This window comes from Protopterus annectens, chromosome 5.part0, assembly GCF_019279795.1.
Source record: "Protopterus annectens isolate FY-2018-M chromosome 5.part0, PAN1.0, whole genome shotgun sequence".
In the NCBI taxonomy this organism is placed as follows: domain Eukaryota; kingdom Metazoa; phylum Chordata; order Ceratodontiformes; family Protopteridae; genus Protopterus; species Protopterus annectens.
The window spans coordinates 1,172,611,755-1,172,638,347 of NC_056735.1; the positions used below are offsets into that span (position 1 = coordinate 1,172,611,755).

The 26,593-nt window shown below is 41.2% G+C and overlaps 1 protein-coding gene across 1 annotated transcript in view; it reads right to left on the bottom strand.

Annotated features, from left to right (window-relative positions):
• The window catches only part of ATR (ATR serine/threonine kinase), a 1,835,177-nt gene that overhangs the window by 1,181,010 nt on the left and 627,574 nt on the right, over positions 1–26,593 (bottom strand). The window contains exon 14 of the mRNA XM_044071973.1: positions 10,288–10,458. Coding sequence (XP_043927908.1) covers positions 10,288–10,458 — 171 coding nt within the window. The remainder of the gene's footprint in view (positions 1–10,287; positions 10,459–26,593) is intronic.

Sequence of the window (26,593 nt, forward strand, 5' to 3'; positions counted from 1 at the left end):
ACATTTCAGAGACCACTTTTGGCAGAAATGAAGGATTAGCTCTCAAAGACACTTATCTCTATGACAAATCAAGTATGGACTCTTGATACATAAAGCTTGAAGCTCAGAGATACGTCTGGCAAAAGTAATGGTGACCAAAAACAAGGTTTTCCATGACAAATATTTGAGATTGCAAGAAGAAGCTAGTTGGAAGGGTGGCATTGTCAGAGCTTGTAGAACTAATGACAGATCCCATGGTTGAATAGGTTCTCTAAAAGGTGGCTTCAGATGATTGACCTTTTATGAAGGTCTTGCACAATTTGTGTGACATAAGAGAGGAGTCTTGGACACCCCCATGGAAATTAGATATTGCAGCCAAATGAACTGTAATGGTAGAGTCCGATAGACCCGATTGAAAAAGGTCGGCCAGACACTCTAGTATTATCAACACTGGTGCTGAGAAGGGATCTACTTGTTTCTCTTTCAGCCAACAGGTAAATCTTTTTCACTTGCTTAATTAAGTAGTTCCAGTGGAAGACTTATGAGATGCAATGAGAATGTCACGTACTGGTAAAGAAAGATCATTCTGCCTGGCAATCAAGGGAATTGGAGTAGCCAAGCTGTGAGCATCAGGCTGTCCAAGTTGGGATGAATCAGGTTCTGTGGATGTGAGATCAGCTCCGGGATTGGATGGAGAATCCATGGTTGATCTAGTAGGTGAGGCCAAAGGAAGGGGAACCAAATCTGACAAGGCCAATATGGTGCTATGAGGATCACCTTGCTCTTCAACTGACGGGCTTTCTTCAGAAACTGGGGAATGAGGGGAAAAGATGGGAATGCATAAAGAAGACCAGAGAGCCAATCGTGGACTAGAGCATCCCTGGGTGACTGTCCTGGAGGGGGAATAAGGGTGAAGTAGTTGCTGCATTTGTAGTTGGTCGGGGATGCAAAGAGGTCGCAGCGGTGAAAGATCTCCACCGCTATCAAGGGATTCAGGGACCACTCGTGAGGTTGTAGAATGCAACTGCTGGGTCTGTCTGCTATCACGATGGAACTCTCGGGAATGTGCGTTGCTAGAAGAAAACGGTTGGTAGCCATCGCCCATTGCCATATCCTCATGGCCTCTCAACAGAGGGGGTAAGATATAGTTCTGCCCTGTTTGTTGATGTACCAGACCACCGCCATGTTGTCTGACTGAATCTCAATCGTCCCAGACGGCAGCAGGGGGTGGAATGCTTGCAACGCCAGAAGCACTGCCCCATCTATATGCAGTTAGGCCTCCAATTCGGACCAAGTGCCTTGGACAGTCTGTTCCTGACATAGCCCCCCCCCCACCCCATCAGGGAGGCGTCCGTGGTCACTGTGGCCTTGGGTTGCTGGGGGGAGAAAGGGCGAGACCATTGTGACAGATTGTGTGTCATCCACCAATTTAAATCATGTTTGCACCTGTGGGTTACTCGAATCTTGGCTGAAAGAGGATGCTGAAAAGGATACAATTGGGTGAGCAGTAGCCATTGTAGAAGCCTCACATGAAACCTGGCCAGGGGGACAATGGTGATGGAGGCTGCCATGGAACCCAACAGCTATAGGACAGAGTGAGCCTGTGGATTTCTCCCTTGAAAGGATTGGGATCAGTTGTTGCTTTATCCTTAGAATTCTGTGCTCTGGAATGACAGCTCTGCCGTTCTTTGTATCCAAGATGACCCCTATGAATTCTGTGGACTGAGATGGGGTGAGATTGGATTTTTGCCAGTTTATGGTTATGCCTAGCCTTTGTGCAGCGAGGAGAGAGTATGCCAGGGCTTCTTCCAGTAGATGTCTGGTAGGGGCGTAAATGAGCCAGTCGTCTAGGTATGGAAACACCTGGAATCCTTGTAGTCGCAAGTGAGCTGTGATGACTGCCATGCACTTTGTGAACACTCTGGGGGCTGTAGAGAGTCCGAAGGGCAGTACTCTGAACTGGTAGTGACTGGCTCCCGCACGGAAGAGCAAAAATCTTCTTGATGGCCTGTCCACTTTTATGTAGTAGTACGCATCATGAAGATCTATCGAGCACATCCAATCATCTTTTTCCAAAAGCGGGAGGATAGACTGTATTGAGACCATCCGGAATATTTGGACACTCACAAACTTGTTCAATACACTGAGATCCAAAATTGGTCTCCAGTCCCCGGTTTTCTTTGGCACCAAAAATAGTCTTGAGTAGAATCCGGATCCTATCTGGTCTGGAGGAACTATTTGGATGACTCTCTTTCTTAGCAGCTTTTCTATCTCTAGTGCTGCATCTTCCCTTTGACTGGGTGGAATGTTGGGAAGGTTTTTTGAAGGGACGGGACAAAGATCAAAGGGGATATAATAACCTCCGGTTATGATCCTTTGTACCCATGAATCGGTGGTGATGGCTAGCCAGGCACAAGGGTACAAAGAGAAATGACCCCCAACCACCTCCAGAGGAAAGGAGTTGGGCTGCTCTTCAGGAGCGCTGGTACGACTGGCCAGGGTAAGAGTCCCTGAGACCCTGGTTACGCAGACCCCCTCTGCCCCAAAAGGAGAGTCTTTCCTGTGAGTTTCTCCCTCTGCTTCTAGGGGAGAACTCAGCCTGTGTGTCACGGAAAAGACCCTGAGATTTCTTGAACCATATCTTCCCACTCTTTTGGTTTCGGGAGAAAGCACATTGAGGGGAAGAATAATGGACACCTACGCTATATAGGGTCTGACCGTCCTGTTCACATCTGGCCAGTGTGCTTTTAACTTTGGGTCCAAACAACGAAGAGGCCTCAATGGGAGCGTTAAGAAAGGAAGCCTTAAAGGGTTCCGCAAAATTGCACAAGCGCATCCAGGCTTGTCGTCTCAAGACCACAGCTGAACCCGTCGCTCTAGCTGTTCCTTCTGATGTGTGAGATATCAGTCGCATAGAGGAGGTAGATATTGACTTAATGGTGGCCAGGTGAGAGGCCACTTTGTCACGGACCTCATCAGACACAGCACCAGCCAATGTTTCAGAGAGCTCGGAAATCAGACCCCTTTGAAGCCTGGTAAAGTGTGCCATATAATTCTGGGACCTGATAGTAAAGGTTGCTGATGCAAAGGTGCACTTCCCTATCCTGTCCAGGGCCCGGAACTCTTTATTATGCAGATGGACAGTCTGGCTTTCTTCTTCCACCAGATCCTTTTTTGTTGCGGCCGCCACCACCAGTGCATCCACAGGGAGACCTTTAGACCAATGGGGATCCGTAGCAGGAGGGGACAAAATCTTAAAGGCCTGCAGGAACACAGACTCCTCAGTGGTCAGATTAGAGGGCTGCCAGTCACCTCTCTGTTTAAGGTTTTCGAGGATATCACCAAAGGATACCTCAGAGGGTGACCGGGGGGATCCTTCCCCCTCATCAAAGTCCGTGTCTTCAGTGAGGGTCTCCTCTGTGGAGTCCATGTGCTTCCTCTTACACAAACATTTCCGGTAGACTTTCTCAGAGGGAGAAGCTGGGGAAGGCAGCGGAAAAGGGGTTTCCTGTGGGAATATGTCCTGAGGCCCTTGCACCCGGTGTCCGCTAGGTGCGACTTGTGAAAACAGTGCATCAGAGGAGGGCGGGGGGATAGAGGGCACAGTATCACCAGCAGAAGCCAGAGCCTTCTCCATCAGTTGAAAGGCTGGTCCACCTGAAGAGGGGTGAGTGTCCAGGACAGGGGTCACCCCTCCCCTAAGTGGCTCAGCCTGCCGACTCAGAGTCCCCGGATGGCTGTGGAACAGCAAATTACATGTGTCACAACTGTCATCCTGGGTCATAGCAAAACCCTCCTGCCACCAAGGCAATTGCGGTTCCTTAGTGAAATCCATAAAGGGAACTGCAGAGGGGGAAGACTGTGCTATATCAACGGACTTCAAAGGCAATGAAGGAGGAGAATAACAAGGGGTCTTTGGAGATGGGTGATCACCTCCCAAGGAAGGATAGTTCCTGGGGGGGGGGAGGGATACCTCTGGCCAGAAGCACTTGATCCACAAGACGCAGCATGTCGTGCTCGGAAAGGCTTCTAGTGGACCTCATGGAGACTGAGGGAGAAACAGGTCTGTCCACAGAAGAGACAAGCTCGGTGCCCACCTCACCAGTCCGCACCGAGAACAAAGGTGAAGAGATAGACTGGACTACGGGTGTCTGCACCGAGTTAATCATTGGTGCCGAGGTCACGGTCTGCACCGACACAAGGATCGGTGCCGGAGTGGTTGCCGGTACCAAAGCTGGAACCGACAAATTTGGAGCCAATAACTGAGGCGTCGGTTCCGAGTAAAATGTCGGAACTGACATGGTCAAGGTCTGCGCTGACTGAACAGTCAGTGCCGATGCAGTAGTCGTAATAGTCTGAACCGAGGAGCCCCTCGGTGCCGATATAGTAAAGGCAACAGGAGAAGATGAAGCAGAGATCACTGATGGTGCCAAAGGCCTCAGTGCCGAAGGTCTAGGCACCGAAAGCACTGGAGCTGACTGAGTGAGCTCTGAAGCAGAAACTTTTGCCTTTTTAGGTCTTGGTTGGCAGGAGTCCCCAGCCGGGGACGAAGGCCTTAGTAAGATCATCCAAAATTTTCTTATGGGCTCTAGGAGGGGTTGAAGCCTCCGATCCAGAAATATACCCTGAAAAGGGAGATTTGAGAAGTCCCTTCAGCAACAACTTACTTTTCCTTTCCAACAAGGTTCTGTTAGAAAAATTTTTACAAATAGCACACAGCGGGTCAACAGATAAGTGGGACTCACCCAAGCAGTAAACGCATAAAGAGTGTGCATCTAATGTAGGTAATTTGTGTCCACAATCAGAACACCTTCTAAATCCCAGACTACCTTTCTTATCTGCCATGGCAGAAAAAGGGGACAGTAGAAAGGGTACCAACAATGGTATAAAAGAATACCCAAAGGTATGAAGAAAGGAAGAGATTACCAACAATGGTAAGGGAGAAATACCTTGCGGTAAAAAAGGCGAAGAGTAAAGAGAACTCAAGAAAATATGGTCACTAAGTGTGACAGGGTAAGAGACAACAAACAAACTTTTCTGACAGAAAAAGTTATATATATGACTAGTCTGACAACAAATATCTATACTTAGCTCAAGAGAAGCAGCTTGACATGACCAAATGGCAATGCGGCAAACGAAATCTGAAGAAACAGGGAGAGGGGGATTATGGGTAAGAGTTTGTAGCTAACGCGAGCTTGGAAAATGGCCGGCTCAGTTCCGAGGTCGGAACCGATACCCATATGTAAGGAATGAACGAGGATTAACAATATCAGATCAAAGCTTACATTAATTATAATTAATATAATACAGTAGACAGTACAGAATACAAAACAATAGTACACATGTATACAGAGTCTGTACGCTTATACAGAAATACTTATTACAAAGACAGTGTGCACTAAATAAAATCAGAGACAGTATGTATATCTATAACAGTGATGAAAAGGCATGGAGTTAGTTACTATGCACAGAAAGTCTGGAATCAAATTCTGTCCAAATAAAAACAGTGTGCAAGCTGTTATGGGATAGTAGAGTTAGAGAAGAGATGGAGAGAGTATACCTGAAGGTAAAGTAGGCTAAGGTATGGGAAGTAGAAGAATTAGCCCAGTGAATGACAGGGGCAAAGCCAGTGTTTGGCTAGGTAATTTTTTAGGAGTTGTTTGAACTCATGGTGGTGAGGATTTTGTGTGATGGACTGTGGAAGAGTGTTCCACAATTTGGCTATCTTGTGGGAGTAAAGGGAGTCACCATGGTAGTTGTGGTACCCTTCTAAGTATAAAGTTCTGATACCCTTGATAAGTTTAAGCAGGGGCTTGGGAGATGAAACATTTACAAGCAGGGGCCTGGGCGATGAACCATTTACAGGTTGCCTGTGTCCATTAGAGACACAGGTACCAAACTAGGTATGAATTTCTTGTTCCCCATCCAATTGTCCAAGATACACTTGGACTGGTTTAGGGAGAAGCTCTGCTTCAGATGGATGGGGAGCTCATTCCTGAAACGGGGAAGTCTCTGAAATACATACCTGTCTCTAAAACAGGTCCTATTTACATCAAAAGCAAGGTTTTAAGTTTTCAGAATGGGTAATTCTGGTGCTGTTTGTTTTGTAGATTTATACACTTCTGGTCTGGAGCATAGAGTCCCCATGTTGGTGATGATCAGGTCCAGTATGTTTTCCCCTCTTGTGGGAGTGTTAACAAGTTGTTCCATAGCATTTGAGTTTATAAATTCTAGGAACCTTTGGGCTAGGGTGTTGGAGCTAGAGTAATGCTCCCAGTCTATGTTTGGGTAGTTGAAGTCGCCCAATATAATGGTGTTTGGAGAGACCTTCATATTTTTCAGTGTTCTCAGGAAGGCTGAGTGGAGTTCCTGGGTTTGGGAGGGTGGTCTGTAGCAGGCTATAAACTGGAAGTCAGTTTTACCCACTGTTAGTTGCACATGGATAGTCTCTGATGCTTCGTACTGTGCCCCCAACCTGGAGGTGTGGGTATCTTTGACGAATATTGATACTCCCCCTATTTTTGTGGTTCGGTCCAAGTTTTGGGGCCGAAAAGCATGGTATGAGGTAAAACCTGGTAGTGCTGGGGTGTTCTCGGGAGCCTTGAACCAGGTTTCTGTTACTGCACAGATATCGATGTTCTCCATGCTAAGGAGGGTTTCGAGAGCATGCATCTTGAGGTTTAGACTTCTGGCGTTGAGTAGCATTACTCTTAGTTTCTTATCCCTTGTGATACCTATGGAGGTGGGTTAGTCTTTTGAGCCTTGCATAAAAAAGGCACTATGGGGGTAGCAAGAGCCTTTGCCAATATCCGAAAGCCCAGGGGTGATAGTTACAAGCCGTCCCTAGTGAAGCATCGTGGCTTGTCGAACATGTCATCCCAGGCTGACAGGCACTGGATCCCCTTTGAATGACAACAATACTTAAGCCAGTTGTTGAAATTGATCATCTTGTCTTCATATTGTGGCATCATTCTTGGTGAGGGTAAGATGCTACTCAAGGTCAGGGTCATACCAGCCTGGGCTACATGCTCAGAGAGCTCCTCCATGTCTCTTTTCATGTAGTCCAGGGAGGTACGTCTCAGGTCATTCACACCAGCATGGACAATGACTGAATCATATTTGTACTTGCGTTGGAGTGACCTGAGTGCTTGTGTTATGTGGCGGATCCTAGCGCCCGACAGGCAGCTCACCGTGACCTTCTCCTTGTTCAGCCTGGTGAGCGGGACGTCAGTGTGCCTGATGACAGAGTCACCTATTACAAGTGTATCAGGTGTGTTGTTTAGCCTTAAGGGCTGTGACTGTTCGGCACACTGGCTTTGTGAGCTATGTGTTGCACGTGTTTTGTTTTGGGGTAGCGGTTGCTTGGGTGTCTGCTTTGGAGGTCTCTGCTTCTTAGGCAGATTTTTATTTAGAGCCTCCGAGTATGTTTTTGTGTGTTTGGTTTGCTGCTGTGGTAGGTCTATGTGAGACTGGAATTGTAGTGAGTGTGGTTTCATTTTCCTCCTGACTGGTTACGCCAGTACTGAGTTGAGAGAGCTTAGCCTCCAGTTTGGCTATATAGATGCATCTCTCACATGTGTTGGAATTTGTTGGGAGGAGGAGAGGGTTGTCTGTGTACATGAGGCAGTTGTAACATCAAGATTCCCAGATTCACCAGCTGGACCGGAGCGGAGATTGACAACTGACCTTTGGACATGCTAGAATAGTATTGGGAATTCCTTTATAATTGAAAAAAAAGGGCCAATGGGGAACAAGGTACTCAAGGAGAGTTTGCGAGGGTGTAGTGCTTTTAATTTTTTAGTGCTGACTTATATAATTGCTTTAGTGAACAAGTGCCAGGTAACTTAAATGCAATGTGCTACAGGTAACTTAAAGGAAAAAACGACAAACAGTAACTTTCTTTCAAGTGAAACAAGGAAATAAGTACAGTAAGCAATGCAGATATCACTAGGGATCCACAGAAGCGCTGAAAAGCCATGTTTTAGGTGGAATTAGCGTTTCAGGGAAATAAGAAGCAAACAAACAACAAGCATACAAACAAAGCTAGATTCAGCAGGCCTGGATCTAGTCTATGCTACAGCAAACAAGGTGTACCAATTTCAGTAAGAAACAGTTCAAATATGCAGGCACTATAAGCCTTTAACCAGAAATTCCCAGCTCAGAAGGGCAGAGTCCAGCCTCTCCTCCCACAAGAGTGCAGACCACGAACCTTCTTAATGTAAAATAACTGGCCTGAAGCCCAAGTGCTTAAATCAGAACTAATACACTTTTAGAATAACAGACACTGAGCCCTCAATCAGCAGTTCCCAACTTAGAAGGATGTAAGCTACCTGTCCTGCCACCACAGTGCAGGCCACAAACCTTCCTAATGTAAAACAACTGGTCTGAAGCCCAAGTGCTTAATCCAAAAGACTTAGAATGATAGCTACACTTTAATCAAGTTACTACCAAGCAGTAATAAATACAACTGAATACTTTAAAGAATGCCTGGATTAGTGCTCAAGTTATACAAACAAAGCTAGATTCAGCAGGCCTGGATCTAGTCTATGCTACAGCAAACAAGGTGTACCAATTTCAGTAAGAAGCAGTTCAAATATGCAAGCACTATAAGCCTTTAACCAGAAATTCCCAGATCAGAAGGGCAGAGTCCAGCCTCTCCTCCCACAAGAGTGCAGTCTACGAACCCTCTTAATGTAAAATAACTGGCCTGAAGCCCAAGTGCTTAATCCAAAAGACTTAGAATGATAGCTACACTTTAATCAAGTTACTACCAAGCAGTAATAAATACAATTGAATACTTTAAAGAATGCCTGGATTAGTGCTCAAGTTATACAAACAAAGCTAGATTCAGCAAGCCTGGATCTAGTCTATGCTACAGCAAACAAGGTGTACCAATTTCAGTAAGAAACAGTTCAAATATGCAGGCACTATAAACCTTTAACCAGAAATTCCCAGCTCAGAAGGGCAGAGTCCAGCCTCTCCTCCCACAAGAGTGCAGACCACGAACCCTCTCAATGTAAAATAACTGGCCTGAAGCCCAAGTGCTTAAACCAGAATTAATACACTTTTAGAATAACAGACAGAGCCCTCAATCAGCAGTTCCCAACTTAGAAGGATGTAAGCTACCTGTCCTGCCACTACAGTGCAGACCACAAACCTTCTTAATGTAAAACAACTGGTCTGAAGCTCAAGTGCTTAAACTAAAAGGCTTAGAATGAGTTACACCAAGCAGTAATAAATACAACTGAGTACTTTTAAGATGACGCAAAAGCAAAATAAAGTAGGAAGAAACACAAATACAGTAAAAGCAGATACATGTTTTTTTTTTTTTTTTTTGAGTGAGCAAATGAGATGGGCCCAGGAGGAGTATCCAAGTGCAAATTTACAAGAGGGGCGGGCAGTTTCAAAGCCACCAAGACAAAAACAGGGAGGGTGGGTGGGGACGTACTGAAAAAACAGTCACAACTTCCAGCTAGATATTGCTCAATGCAACACGAACAATATATATATATATATATATATATATATATATATATATATATATATATATATATATATATATATGAAAGACTTACAATTACTAAATTATTAATTTATAATTATTTAAATTTATATAGAGAGTGCGGAAGAATTTCCTAGCATACTTTAATGAAGCAGAAAATCCTGAAACTGAAAATACCTCAAAAGTACAATATCTTGAATGGAACAAAAAAAAAAAATCACACAAAACATATAAAGTTGCTACAGTATTGACACTGTCACTAGCACAAACTAAATGCATGTTTAAGTGGATGGGGGGGATGCTTGCTTCCACTGCACCCATTGGGCGGGAGGCGTCTACAGCTTCCACATCACTGGTAATAAAATACTCTTTACTGTGATGCCACCCAGCCTGACTGGTTAGTGGATTACCGAATTTCAGATAAATCTGAGTACTGTAAGTACTACACCAATCCCGAAGGTTGCTAGACCACAGTTGAATATTTAAGCAATATATATGTAAATATATGTATATGTATATATATATATATATATATATATATATATATATATATATATATATATATGTAAATATATATATATATATATATATATATATATGCATATTCTGTATTCTTCAGAACTGTGCATTCAGACATTAATTCAGCATTGTTCAAGATACTGCGCTGGATGGATTTTGTGTGCATGTGTAACTGTGCTTCATTCCTACATTTCCTTTCATCTTAATATGGTGTGGTTCATGCCCATGTTTTTGAATAAATGAAAGATTCTAACTGTAAAATAATGTGCATAAAATAAGAAACTTACATTAAGAAACCTATTTAAATCTGGAAAATCAAAGGCGTGAGCAATTTCTGACATGATGTCCAGTGCCACTTCTCTCTGGTGCACATCATCCTGGCGCCGTTTATCACTGCTCAAACTTGGTGTGCTTGAAACGACAGCCATCTGGCTGGAATGTAGGGACTCGACCAGAAACTGGAAAATATTCAATAAACTATCAGAGAGTTAAGAAATATAAATATATACAATGTTATCAATGCTCCCAAAAGACATAAATGGTTCTAGAGTTTGTAAAGGCTTACTGCTGTCACATTTGTAGAAACAAGATTAAAAAAAGGGATGCACTGCTGTTTATTAGGAAACTTCATTCAGAAAATAAAGAGTACAACTTACTTCAGGTGTCATTCATTTCAGTGTTGTCTCATCGATAACAATCTGATAATAACCAACACCTAGGTCTATACACCCAAACGCAGCTCAAACTGTGTTCTACATTCTGGTCAGGTTCAAAGATTTTAGGTTCAAGTTCTGTAGTCATTTTCTACTGGTTCCTCTGAAAAAGACTACTAGTAAAGTGTACCTACATTCAATTCATGCCACAGCTCTCAACCGTACCATTTGCAATAGTACTTATTAATTTTTACTCCCTGAATTTGGCTCTTCCACTTAATGATTTCACATCCCTTAACCCAATAAAATAATGCTTAGCATAAGAACTAGAATTGTTGCAGTGTCTCTTTCTTGTAATCTGCTGGTTGAAATTCCGTCCCCTGTTATGGTCAAAGAAACAGCTGCTCTTCCTCGATTCACTCAAATTACCTCAATGGGTCAAAAGTGTTTCCTCAGACAGAATCCTGGACCACCTACTTTGAGCGTCTGGGATGGACTGAGTAATAGAATAGGTGGCAGGGTTTTATCATGAATTTGTGGCTGGTCAGGAAGCTGGTGGGCCAAAAAAGAATGGAGCATGCCTTTCCTTGCATTATTTTTTCCCACTTTTTTTGTGTCACATTTTTCTCCCTCCACCGTCCTTCATATTACCAACCTGGCACCATGGTACCTGCCCACGCTGGATCTACAATCTTTGCCCCCCCCCCCCACTTAATCCAGTATACTGGGGACAGTCATACAGCTAGGTATCCAGGAGTTTACCACATGTGAGCATGTCGGGGGGGGTGTCTTTTTTACTTTATGGCCTATCTCCCCTCCTCTTGCAGACCCAATGGTATGCCCAGGGCCAGGCATGCAATACCGTACCAATCCACCTCTACCATGTCTCTGCCCTAAATCCATCTTCAATATGCCTACTGGTGTCCTCAGCCTCCACTAGGGATTGTCACAGCAAATGCCTACTGGGCCTGCCCACCCACTCCAGAATGGTAACATCCATCCCTCAATGATGCTCCATCAGTCACCTGAGCCGCTAATCAAACCAAAGTCGCCTGGGTCTTAGTCAGGTCTTTATCCCTCTATGCCACCGGCACAGCTCTTGCATGCGATTCTTAATATTCAATATGACTCCGAATGGTAGCTGCTGATGTGTGGTTTCCTTTGCTATGCTGTTTTATCTTTACCTTTCTCTGACTGTGGCATACACTAACCCTTAATCTTCTCTCTGATACACATATAAATGTAGGATAATTTGCCTTTTTAAGGGTATTAAAAAAAAGCTGGAATGCATACATTTATTGTAAAGTGCACTGAGGCAAAGACAAAGCATTACCGAAACTTTCTGCTTCAAATATATGGCAACTGCTGGCCACCAAGACAGACATTGTAACAAAAAAAAAAAAATCATCTTTTAAAAAATAATAAAAGGTATTCTGATCACACAGGTTTATTTTTGTACTGTAATTTGTGGCAATTTATCTTAAAAAGTATCTAAAAAGCATGTAGAAATACACAAAGTCACAGTAAGCACCAAACAGGATAGCCACCTGTTTACTTAAATTCGATCTAGTATGCATGTTCCTTTACTACACGTTTCTAAGTCCCCACACTCAAGAGAATAGGGGAAGATGGGCATGAAAATATCCAAAACTTTCATGCAATTGTGCATGCAGCTTCTGAGTATTCCGCCTTACATACTGACTTAACAGCGTCATCACTTCATACCCTTAATCAGTATTCTCTCCCCACCTGAAGATACCTGCATTCAAGGAAAAATAATGCTTTGTACAGCCTGATGACAATTATTTTTGCAGCACTGTAAATTGCTAAGCAGTCAACCAGCAGTTGGAACTAAATATGAAAGCCAAAGACCCTACACAAGACTTTTTTTGTATGCATTTCACTTTCATTCAGTTCTGTACTTCTACTTGTTAGAGCAGACACACACCACTTGCCTTTAAAACTGTGACCAGCATTTGGAAGGGAACTTTAGTCTGAAGAGCTTGTGTAACATCAACAGAAAGCTGCAGTCTTCTTTAAACTGGCAGCTTGTGCCTTGTTTAAATCCTGGCAGGTAGGACAGACAATAACTGAACTGCTTGCTCAGAAGGAATAAGGAAGATGCTTCTGACTCCACAAAATAGCGCAATAAGAGAGTCGATACCTTGGCCTGGTCATTCACATGAAAATAACTTGCCTATTATTCCAACTCCACACGCATGCACACATGCACACTTTTTAAAAATTTCTCAGCATATCGGAGAACTTGTTTTGGGCCTTGGATAAAACACATCAGCCTAAAGTTTAACACATGGATCATTGTTGGTACTATATTTTTCTTACAGAAATGCGGACTTGCTGATAGTTATATCGCTACTGGAGTACTTTAAAAAGACTTAATAAATCTTAGCAACAACAAAAATATCTAATGACATACAGAAAATACCAAGTAGAATGATTGCAGTTCAGAATTATTACTACCAAGAAAACGTGGCAGTAATGAAAGTAACAGGAGTCGTAAGTTACTCGCTGTACAAATTTTATGCTGCGTGTCCATATTATTTGGATGTGCCAACATTTAAAGAACTTTTATCCCCATTTTCAAATGACTGCAGTTTGACACATACACCTAACTTTTTAAGTTCTCTAAACTGATCACAGGTGTGAGTGCACGTGTACGAAATGGAACAACATCTGTGGTAGCGGTAGCCACCCAGCAGTGCTAACACTGGCTCCAGATGATGGTCACTGTTGATGTGGTACCGCAACTTCATATATAAAAATGGGAACAAGAGATTATGGATGCATAGATTTCAGTCAGCAAGAAATACATGTACATGATCCAGCCACTATGTTGCATTCTAGTACCAGACTGATAGCAGATTTTGAATCAACATCTACTTTTTTTTGGTAAAGTGCACTTGTCATCCACAAAGTGAAGACAGACATGGACTATTGGAGACATGGAGGACAACTCTTCTTTGCCCCCAATTATCAGGGACATCCCTGATTTGTCCTTGTAATATTCCTGTGTTCCTTGACTCCCTTACAGCATTAATGATTTTGTTAAAGAAAGTGTGTGTGTGTGTGTGTGTGTGTGTGTGTGTGTGTGTGTGTGTGTGTCTGTGTGTGTGTCTGTGTGTGTGTCTGTGTGTGTGTGTGTGTGTGTGTGTGTGTGTGTGTGTGTGTGTGTGTGTGTGTGTGTGTGTGTGTGTGTGTGTGTGTCTGTGTGTGTGTCTGTGTGTGTGTGTGTGTCTGTGTGTGTCTGTGTGTGTGTCTGTGTGTGTGTGTGTGTGTGTGTGTGTGTGTGTGTGTGTGTGTGTGTGTGTGTGTGTGTGTGTATACGTGCCTGTGGGGTACTAAAGTAATTAGAAAATGCATTACCGTTACAGACTTCCTAAGAAAATGCTTACATTTTACATGCACAGTGTCAATATTTAAAAAACAAAGTTTTCCTGACTTGAGGCTTTTGACTCTAACTCTAGAAGCAAGAGCTGAATAATGGGGGATAGGGTCATTATTAGCACTTTATATAATAATTTCAAAGCTCCACTGGATGAACTTTGTGTGTTTCTCTGTGGAATATGCATGTGATTAAGGGGTGCTTAATTCATTAAATGCAAAAGTCCATTATCAATGAAGAAAGCTAAATTTTCATTTGAAGGACCCCTAAAAATCTGAATCATCATACATTATTCTGGAATGTCAAGGTAACCCGTATTTATCAATACATAACTAGTACAATATGGGTACATGATATGACAATTAGTTGAGAATTAAACAGTTGACCATGTAGTCAAAAAGGTTTCTATATGAAACAGAACCATTACCCTTACTGAATCTGAATTCCCTTCATAATGAAGCTTCAGACAATAAAACAAACAGGCATAAAATACTTTTGCAGAAGGGGTCTTTCCCCTCCCTTCTCCTGCAGTATGGGAGGTGTATACTCAACTAATCAAATATACTAACTCCAAGGTCAAGCTGCTGGGCAAATGCATGTGAACCCCAGTATTCCTTTTACTTTGAGGTACTGCAGTCTCAGACTTGGCATACAAAGGTACCAGGAGTGCTGGGAGCACAATCTCTACAGTGGGAAGTGCAGAAGAGATCAGCTTCCCTCTTCAAAAACATTACTTTTACCTGTATCATTTAAAGAGTCAAATTTCTTCTACTTACATACTTCACAGCACAGCTACATACTTTATATTTAGAAGATCATGTTTATGATGACATTTTTGTTATAACATAAACTTTAGAATTAAGATTCAGCATACAAAATATTAAAGAGTTTTTTGCCTTCCCATATTTTGTATCCTAGAAACACTTTCTAAAGATACATCTGTGGAATGCTTCATACAGATGTACATCATGTGCGTTAATGAAGTGCCCTTGTAAATGCTAGGCTTCACAGTACTTTTGATACAGTTTTTGACCAACAACAGTTTTTCTATGCAATGGTCCTTTTAGTCTCCTTGAAGTCATATTTACAACTGTAAACTCAAGAGTACAATATGAATTACCTCAAAGTAACTGAATACATGTTCCATGCCTTATTACCACACCCATTTGTCATTCCTGAAAATACCAAGTTCTTACTATTGCAAGTTATCCAAAACATAAGATATGAACTGTCTTAACTACACACACATACAAATTTGCATGTTTAACTTGCAATGTGCTATCCAGCCAGGCATCTTTCTCAGTTAATCTATCAGTTTGATAAGTGAGTTTGTGAATTGGCAAAAGTACGGTTGTTAACCGACCATAATAGTAGCTGTTCAGATAAATCACTGCTGCAGTAGCCACAAGTAAATGGGATGCATCCTGCAAAGGATATTGGACTCCCGGCCGATGCACAAAGCTTCTTCTTTGCATATCTGACATCCTTCCTTAGCACAAGATTACATGCTGGTATAAAAGGGATGTACAGGCATGCCTAAAATCACAGCTTTCTCACCCAAAAGAAAGGATGAATCCTGAAGCTCAAATGAAATTATGTCTCATGTAATCTCATGTCAAATCAGAAAGGCAAAGGTAAAACAGGATATGCCACCCTGGCCAGAGAAAGAGCAAGATGTAGGGGAGGATGGAGTGAGAGAGGGTAAGAATACTACAACACTGATCTATTTGAACATCTGCTGTTATGAGAAGTTAACTTACAGAACTGTGCTATGTTCTTCATTAGATCATTGATGCAGAAATAATAATTATATGGGGTGTATGCCAAAGCACTGAAAGAAAGGGTGGGTGGAGAAGGGACACAATTTATAATTCTCTGGAGAATAACTTTAGTGAAACCAGCACTACCTCTGGAAATAAAGTCTAGCTTGCATTGCCAGGAGAAAGGGTTCATTGAGGACTACTTATTTGCCACTAAAATAAATCAAAAATCCACCTCCTTCCAAAAACCCTCAGATGTAGCCACAATTCTGGCAGCGTGAACTCTGACATTCTGAGAGGACTTTTACTATGGTTTCAACAGAATAGTCTGAGACAGCCATCTGGAAATGCTTTTAGAAAATGGCTGTGCTTTTTTCTTGCCAACAGAGGAAACAAAAGTCAATTATATTTTCAAAAATCTTTAGTCCTGTCCAGGTAAAAAAACAGAACCGTCTGTGGACATCTCAAGTATGAAGACATCCTTTCATGCTTGTTACTGGATTCAGGGAAGAGCACGGGTAGATAAATGGTTTGGTTTAAAGTAAATTCAGAAACAAACTTTAGCATAAAAGAATGATGTGTTCCAAGACTCACTCTGTCTTTATACAAGATCAAAAAAGGTTGCATAGATATTGGGGCCTGTAATTCAGATACCTGTCTAGTGGAAGTCAGAGCAATGAGCAAAACAGCCCTCCATGTAAGAGATTTAAAAGAACTGGCTGTAAACTGAAAAGATGGGAGGAGAGAATTAACTTCTGCAAAACAAAATTAAGATACCAATGAGGTCCAACCTGTTTTCTAGGTGTTCTAATATGTGATGCCATTTAAAAAAAACTTTTTACTTGAAATAAGGAAGAAATAGGGAATAGGTGTAAATTCAGACAAGCAATAAGGCCTCAGGTGATCAATTCACACAGCTACTAACTAGAGGAGCCTCCACATGGGACAATTCTTGTTCTCTTTTAAGGGAAGAACTAGAAAATCTTTTCCATTTAGCTAAATGTGATTACCTAGTAGCAGGATTCCTTACATCCGTTAACACCTGCTGCATGTCCTCAGAACAAAAGGTGCCTAAAGGGATCAAAAACCATCATCCATGCAGTCAGATGGAGATTTTTGAATGCTGGTGTGGATTAGGTATCCCTTTGTCCTGTTGTCAGTAACTCCTATCAGGAAGATTTTGGTACTTGCCCCAGATAGATGCATAAGAAGCAGGAAGTGATGGTGTCTGGACTAAAGGGAGACACCAGCAGCACTTCTGGGAAGTCCGGCTTGATCCTAAGAAATGCAGAGAGGACAATTCCCACCCAAGGGAAAGAGAAAGCATCCATTTTCCAGGCCTTTGTGCAAGGTTTTCTGGAAAAGAACAAGTTTAGTTAGCTGAGACAGGAGGCACACAGATCTACTTGGAAGTTTCCCACAGGCGGACAATCTTCTGGAAGACCTCCAATCTAATCCAGTTATGACTGTCTATCCTTGAACTGCTCAAAGAGTCTGCTATTGTGTTCTGCTTTGACTGCACATATGTTATCTGAAGAATGAGACTGTTCTGTACTGTCAGCTCTAGGACAATCATGTCTAGTCTGCAAAGGGGGCAAAATCTCATTCTCCCTTGTTTATCTACCACATCACTGTGGTGTTGCTCGTCATCATAAATAGGGATCCAGGAGTCCACAGCAGAGTCAGAGTTTTTGAAATATTTTATCAGGGCCATCATTTCCTTTACATTGATTGCTTTCAGCTGAAATGAGGCCACCACATACCCTGGACTTTGAAACCTTCAGACACTGCCTCATCCCCCACCCCCACTCATTTCACAGTTCAGAGCATCTATTTTGACTGACTAAGCACAGAAGGTGTGGAAGGCCTGCACTTAGTAAGACCTGACTGACACCATAAAAGTTCTTTCTTGATATAATTTAAAACAGAAATTGGGAAGGTTAAGGGATAAAAGTTCTGGACCCACAATGATTCAAGATACCACTGTATTTTTCTCATTTGGAGCCTGCCAAATGGTCCCATTAGAATGGAAGAAGCCATTTAACTCAACCTTTTGAGGAATGCTCCTTCTGTGGACATGTTTGATGATCTAAACTTAAGAAATGGAGATAAAAGGATACTTTGTCTGGAGCTAGGAAGGCTGTTGACAGAGAGGTGTCTAGGTGATAGCCTATAAAAAGTAACCTGTGAGTGGGGGTTAAACAAAACTTTTCCAAGTTTAGTCTAAGACCCAGGTTGCTGAAAAGATAAATAGTGGAATGAAGAGTTGTTAAATGTATTGGACGAAGGGAAATGAAATGAGGCAATCATCGTAGATGGGGAAACGTCTATGCATTGTAGTCTGCAGAAGGCTATGACTGGGGCCAGGTACTTTGTGAAAAGTCCTGGAGCAGTGGAGGGGCTAAAAAGACGAAGGTGTAAACAAAGTGCAATCCCAATCTAAAGAATCTTACAGAATACATGTGGCTTTGTGTACTGGAATGTGCAGGTAGGCATCTTTTTGAAATTGAGAGTGACCACAAAAGCCTTAAGAAACAGCAGAGAGAAAAGGGTTTGCAAAGTAAGCATCATGAATTCTGGTACCAAGACAAAGTTATTTCGCTTTGATACATCCAAAAATAGGTCTCCACATGCCTTTTACTCTACAAACAAGACAATCTGGAATAGAAGCACCTGTCTTTTGGGGATAGAGGGACTGGGTCTATCACTTTCTGAGAGAGCAAATCCAAAAGAATTTAAGAGAACAGATGGATCTGGTTCTTTGGAGGAATGGTGATCACCTGTTTCCACATATGAAGACAGACTACAATTTGGGAATGAAGCCCAGGGTGGGGAGGGGAAATATAGAGGCATAGGTAGTTACTGATTTTTCTTTTGAAAGGGGAGGGGGAATTATTCCTCAAGAACCTTCTCTTTTCCTTTTTGAATGACCCTGACTCTTTTTTCTTGTATATTATTTAGAAGATTTTTGCTATGACAATTTAAAAGACTTTTGAAAAAAAAGGACCAAGGGAAGAAGTGTAATTCCTATGGTGTTTAAGAACAGGGAACAGAAAAAGATTTGTTTAATTCCTTTGCATTCATTTTCTCCTTTCGTCGAGCTTAGGTACCTCATCTGGAACATTTCAAAAAAGGTCTTTGTCAAGTGGAACATTTAAAAGGTGGGCCTCTACATTATTAGAGAAAATTTGCAGTCTCACCCAGGCATTCCTACATACTGCTGATCCTACTGCAGAAGCCCTAGACACAGTATCCACTGCATGGCAAGTACACTTGACAGAATGCTTAATAACCAGGGAAGCAGAATTTAACATGTCAAGTAAATTAAATTTAGTCTTTGATTTAGGTAGCCTAGATAGGGTTTGTTGCATATCAGCAAAAAAGGATGAAATATATTTAGACATATATGCATTTGATAATTAACTGCCCTAAATGCCAAGGAGAAAGATGTGTTGACCTTTCCCCCAAGTCTACCAAAAGCACAACTGTCCATATTTGGGACAGGATTAGCAATAAAAAATGCTTTAGAACTTCTGTCCCTATCCGAAGATATGAAAGCAAAATCTGTCACAGGGTTTTACATGGGAATTTACATGCATCAGGCACCCTTTTATAATTCGTCAGTTTTCTTGGGAGCAGGGAGTTTGGAGTCTGGGCAGACAGAAACTGAAGGAAAGGCATAGCTGCTAAAACAGAAGGGATGGCAATTGTTTTGGGGGATCTTAACTTAGTTAACTAATAACATTTCTCCTGAGATTCCAACACCTCTTTACCTTCTCACTTTAAGTGTTCTTTCATTTTTGAGAGTGTATCCCCAAAAGATATTTCTTCATTGGGAGAATCTGAAGAGACAGTATCTTCAAATTCTGACTCCTTTGTAGTTGACAAGTTTAACTGGGAGATGAAGCCCAAACCTTCAATATCAGATTCAGAGAGAACCTCTTTTTTTTGAGAAAGAGAGGTCTCTCATTTAACTGGGATTGATGCTGAAGAGAATGCTGGAGAAACAGGATTTCTTTGAAAAAAGTATTGTGCAAAATCGTACCAGTCCTCCTGGAAAGTCTTCTGCATTGAAGGGATGGGAGGAGGACATACATGCTTATTTTTTTGTATTCTCGTCTTAGGCATTTTCAGCCTTAAGATTTTTGAGCAGCAATCTATAGTCCAGACCTCCATAAGCGACCTGGCAATGTCCTCCCTCACCTTTACTTACCATATGCCTCCCTCACCCAGAAATAATATAGGGTGGTTCTTTCTTTGTGAATTCTGCCTGATGTATGGTCTGATGGGACATGAATGTTCCAAGGTCTTAGTGGCCTCCTGTGGGATCACATGAGAGAGATCAGGAGAGCTGGACTGTCTGAGTGCTGCAAAAGCACTTTAGTGGAGTTGTCAAATTCTTTGGAAACCTCTTTAGAAAACTTTTATTTTTCCTGCTGAGGGGGAGATCCACTGAAGGAGAGTCCAAAACAATGGCTGAACACGACACACCCCAAAGACTCTTGTTCTAAGAAAAAAATTTAAAAACTCCCAGCTCCTTACAGTTGTAGGAGTGAAGGAAAGGCAAATCTTATAGGACCTGACTTCATACTGCTCACCTGGGCAAAAATTACAGGAAGGATTGGCATCCTTATAAGGATTCTGTCTACTGCAAGAGCATTTGCCCTTTCTGACAGACATAAGGTTTTTTTTTATACAACTTTTCCATAGAAAAAGGGAAGGTTCCCAAAAGTCTGCCCAGAAATGTATCTGAAGTCAACCACTGATACTCCATCTTCTAAGCTGATGACAAGTCTTCATAAACACCCATAAAGCAAGAACATTCTAACCTTTGGTACGCCCATACCTCCCCTCTTATAACAGCCCGTAATCTTGTGCTAAAGGCAGATGTATGGTGTGCAAAGAGGGAGCTCAAAGCTTTCTAGATTGGCTGGACATCCAATATCACTATTAATCAATATTCCACACAGTTATGGCTACTCCAAAAATGGTCTAATGAAAAATATCTTTTCCTTTCATCTATAATCTCAGACAAAGGCACAATGTAAGGTAACAATACAACTGCTTGAAAAGCTGAGTAAAACTATTTAGAACTTTTGTAGTGTGTCACACGATAATCATTTAAAATGTTGGGACCTGCTATAGCAAGTCACAAAATGTGGAGACTGAATGGCCAAAAAATCAGACCTACATGTACTAAGTCCGATATGCCATTTCTCTAAATATTCTTTTTCTATAATGTATTGCGATCTCAGAGTTGGTATATACAAATGGGGGGGGGGGGGGGGGCTCTCCTGCAAAAAGAAGTTTTAAGGAGATGAGTGATTTTCAAGAGTCGCTCTTCTCCAGGTTTTTGTTTTTTTATGGCACTCAGCATTGTGAGTGCCAATACTTCAATAGGGAGAAATGTCACGCACTATACAACTGATTAAAAAAAATAGAAAATCAAAACAAAATTAAATGTAGCTAATATAGAAGTAAGGCTGATAAAGACTGGAGCATACTAACAAGACCACAAGGCAGCTACTACAAATGCAGAGACAAAAAGAGAAACCACTTGTAGACTCGGTCTTAAATTCTAATCCCCCAATTCTGTTAGCCAGATCATTAGCTTGACATTCCTTCTCTTCAGGCTGTACATGTTTAGAGCTGAAAGGCAGTCCTTCATTTCGTCCCTGTTCATTTATTTCATGCTTCTCTGAACCACTTCTGCCAGTCTAGTACCATTACTCGGGTAATGCCAGTGATGTTGTATTACAGATGGTGCCTTATAGGGTTTGGGACAAGTCTGTTGCTACTACTAACTACTGCTACTACAAACTACAGCCTCCATCCTATAGAAGTCATACATTTCCTTAAAAAAATCAAACATCTATAGTGATGGTCTCCCTCCTCAAGTCCTCCGACACATTCTTATTATTACAGACCATATTCCAGTCTCCTCTTATAATTAGAATTTCATGATGAAAAATTATTTGCCATAGAATTTTTGCCAGTTCTAAAACTGTAGTCTTGGGCATGATGACATAGATACTCACCAAAGCAGTAACTTCTCACTGCCAAAAGCCTTCGATGTCTATCCTTTTTTTTTCCTCCTCTTCCACTAATTGAACCCTTCTCCCTAATAATATCATCATCCTTTATTCCTCTGTCCTTGGTAATTAGATCAATAACCTCCCCAGGATTCCTTCTTTTCATGCTCACATTTTCAGCCCTATATCTAAATACGTCTCCTGTAACACTGCAAATTGCACCTTATTCCTCCCTCTGCAAGATTAATGCTCTTAGGGCCAGATTCCAAAAGACTTGTTCTCAGTGTAAATGACTTACACTGGTGTAGTACACAAAAGCAAATCTTTTGGAATTTGGTCCTTTGCCTCTTCTCCATATCTACAAGGGCATTCACAGTCCAGATTCATACAGAAAATGCAACCATTTTCAAATTTAAAAACACACCAAACAAACGAAAACACTTGAAAAACATTTTCAAATATACTCCAATCACCTTTCTTGTCGTAAGGCTCTTTTTTTATGCATAACCCTCCCCATAACTGCATTACAATATGATTCAGTGAATGGCATTACACTACTTCATATAAAAAACTACTGCAATATGTTTTTCATGGATACGTTCTATATATTGTAATAGCTTTCCTAACATTATAAGCCTCACTCATCCACTAAAACACAGATAAAAGCCAAATAACCACATATGTTTAAAAAAAAATACACTTCCTCAGATGGCTACCAAACTGGCATTCGCTAACTTAAACCTTACGCTTACTATACTAATTAATATACTTTTGTCTGCCTTGTATACAGCAAAAATAAAACTGCTATGTAAACCTATTCAACTACTAGCCCTTCCTGTAAGGAAAATAACCTGAATATTTCCCATTTACCTTACTGCTTTTTATAATCAGCCCTTTAATTTTCATTTTCATTTTCCTGACCATTTTTTTATTATTATTCAACTCACATTACCATCTTCCTGGCAATTTAATACACTATCTCTTTAAAGATGATGTTTTGTTAGTATGCTCCAGTCTTTATCAGCCTTATTTCTATATTGGCTGAATTTAATTTTGTTTTTATTTTCTTAGCTGGAAATACTGTCAGCCAAAAAAATGAACTGATATGTTTAGACACATTAAGACCTTTTAAGCTACAAAGATTTTTTTTAGCTCAACATCTTATATTACAACTATTAACGTTCACAACTGAGACTTTTAACATACATGCACCCTCCCTCAGAGAGACATTGTTTTATTTACTCCAAGTACATAATATAAATCATTTTATTATCCATGTTTAAGTCATTTAACAGCTGATTTATCTTCACTTATGTTAACAGTTGTACTTGACTTAAGGCAATAAAACTACAATTATATCCCCATCCTCTCAAATCAAATTGTAATGCATGTGATATTACTCAAAATAGCCTATTTTATTTCAACCCTACCATCCAAAAAGTGGGGGTGATGCACTGCAGTTCCTCCATTTCATTTACAAGTCCAGTTCTGTTTCAGTCCTCCTTGAAGAGCTCACCTTTGAACTCCACTGGTTATTCTAAATGCCTGTCAAGTCTCCGGGTCAGCTCTTGTGCTGCTCTTTGTTTTTCAGACATCTTTTGTGACAAAAAGGAGGATTCCACTGGCAATGTCTCTCTTGGACTATTTCTGCTTGCAATGGTCTTGCTGCTGGACAGCTGCTCCTTGCTTATTTAATTTCTGCTACTTAAATTGCTCAATTCATCCCATTCTATGGTTAGTCTCCATAAACACCTTTGAGGACCCGGGGGGGGGGGGGGGGGCACTATGAAAGCTGCAGGATATAGCAGTTTAAACATCACTCCACCTCAACAACACTCCCCCCATCACTGTGTTCTGTCTGGCATAAACTAAACTAAAAAGAGTCACTTTCTACGGATACTCTATTGTCTCAAACTTTCAAAGCCTTCCTCTCCACCACATATCAGTTAACATCGCCTTTCGTTGACATGTGTGCATCTTTTACAAATGATCTCATTTGCTTTCTTAAAAGACTTCTTGGGACATAAACATGATGTGTCTTCTCTATTAGCATGCCCTGCTGCTGGACACCAGTTAGATTTTTATTATTTGTCTTCATAAAAATTATGCAATCTGTTCCTTCCTACATCTCGGGGATGGCTCTAAACCTCAGACTTTCCTTCCTCGCACTACCTTCTAAATCAACCATATCTTTTAACTGTTCCTCTTGAGTTGCCTCATTTTCTGTCAGTCTCTCCTTAAAATTGCATTTGTGACTTCTGCAGCTTGATGAAAACAGAGTGATTATTCAATACAGCCTCTGTTTGATCATTTTCTCCTAATTTGAGTTTATATATTCTTCTAGCGTCTCTCTAATGCTAGAACCTTCCAAGTATAGGTGAGAATCTTTTCTTCAATATTAAAACCACATCCTGTCTCTACACCTTACGGTGGTCTGCTCCCCACTGAGCCTCTATCAGAAGTGAGGTAAAACATTGCTGCTTGCAACATCTGGCCTACCCAAAAGACCAGATCCCTGCAGGAACACTACAACTCAGTTCATTAAGAGTTTCCACTGGTTTCCACATGAATGTGAATCTCATGACCTGCAATATCCTTGACACAAGCTTTGAAAGGCTGCTGCCTTCATGCAAATGAGTACCCCTATTTGTTCTGCATTTCCGGAATGTTTCTTCTGTTATTAACCTAAGGCTAACTTCACAACTTCCCCCAGAACCTAAGAAAGCAATGCATCTAGTCCCTGGACATTGTGCACACTTATTTTCCTCACTTTTCTACACTACCTCCTACACAAACAAACCAACATATGTTGATTTCTTGCCTCTCTCAGGTCAGTTCCTTTCCTGTAATGAGCACAAAGGAATGCTCCTACAAATGTTGTACACTTTTTAAGCATGTAACCAAGTTGCTTAACTGAAACAAATGGAAAAACAATGCTTAATAAGGATAAAAAAAGTTAAAAGTACTCAGTGTACTTAGGAGGGGGGATATGACCTACATACGTTTCATTCTTCCCACTTGTTAAAACACTGCCACCTGCTTTAATACTGCTTTTCTGAATGGCATAAACAGAAACCTGACCCCTTCCAAACAGGAACCTGTTCATCAGTCTTCTTTCTGCAACTGTTTTTGGTACTCATGACATCTGTTTCCCATTTATTTGACTATGCATATTTTCTTTATTTCATACTCTCTCTCATCCATTATTCCAGTGCTAGCCCTTTCTCGTGGGGTGGATGGTCTCAACTACTTCTCTAGTGAACAATGAGAACCTTTTTCTTCCACAATTGTTCTTCCTTTACACATTTCACCTTAATGATTCTTGTATTGCTTCTTTCAAAGTCCAACATAATCCCCATAGTCCATCTCCTAACCCTTTTCTGCCAGTACACCTTCATAAATTAAATCCCACACAATGACATTCATGAAGTCTCCTGACCACCTCCAGTAGTGGAACATACAGTAGTAGTAATGTCGCACTCCCTCACTAGATGTTCACACCTACACAAAGACCAGCTGTGATTTACTCTCTGTCAAAGGCTTTCGTGTTCTGTACAAGACTTCCCCTACAAAAACACAATTACTATGTTTCGCTGATACTGGTACCACCTAACTAACAAAGACCTACTAAAGTCTCCAAATACGAAATGTTTCCTCTGTACCCAACACTTTAGTTTCTCCACCAAAAGACATCATTTCTACTTTCTGTAACAAATGCTTTAACCACCATTCCATTCAATGTTACCTCTTCCTCCAGCTCAGCAGACAGGAACTCTATCCCACCTCACCCCTTATGACTACCACCTCCTTTCCTGCTAAACGGCTGCCATCCTATGAGCACACTAACCTCTTCTCTCCTATAAGCCATGTTATTTTTACATTCGAACTACCTCATCATTATTGTGTCTTACTACTTTTGTGGACCTTGCCACAAGCAGCAACACTTAGGAACCCTAACAGCAGGACCACTTTATTCCTTGGATTTCTATTAGTCAGCCAAACTCCAAAAACCCCTGTAAAGGTCTGACCTGCAAACATTAACTGCCCCCAAAACATCTGAAGTTCACCAATCACTACCGATTTATTACCCTAAGCTAACCTTACATTACCAGCTTCCTTTCCGCAAACAAATGCTAACATTCATTTGCAGGTAGTGCATTTTCCAAATAAATGGTGACAGGCATATTTCATATGAAATATTTGTCAATAATGCCCCCTGAGAGACCATGCTGTTGAATAAGATATTTTGATGACAACAAAATGCAGGCAGGAAGCCTGTTAACTGAATACATACTTTGTAATGGGATACTAGTAATAATCTGGGTATTTATCCTTTATCAGCATTACAGGTGCTGCTACACTGAAAGCAATTCAACAAAACACCAGCAGAATGCCTACTTAACAGAAAGGCTCTTAGCAGTTAAGCAGACTCCTTATACAGTACTTTTCATGTGCTACTCCCCACCGGAAAATACCATCAACGATTGCCCAACTACCAAAATTATGGGGGAAAAAAAGAACATAAATTAAGGCTTCAGTATAAAAAATCTGTTCCATAAAACCTGTTTTAATCCATTGAGTCTCTGGTTCTGAGTAAGGCTGCTAAAACATTTGACAGGGCACATAAGTTAATACTATGACCCATCAAGCAGACATCAGACAAATTTCCTGCCTTTCTTACATCTTTTCTATTTTTACAAAAAGTGCAGCTGATGACTATCTATTTAAAATATCAGAACATATAA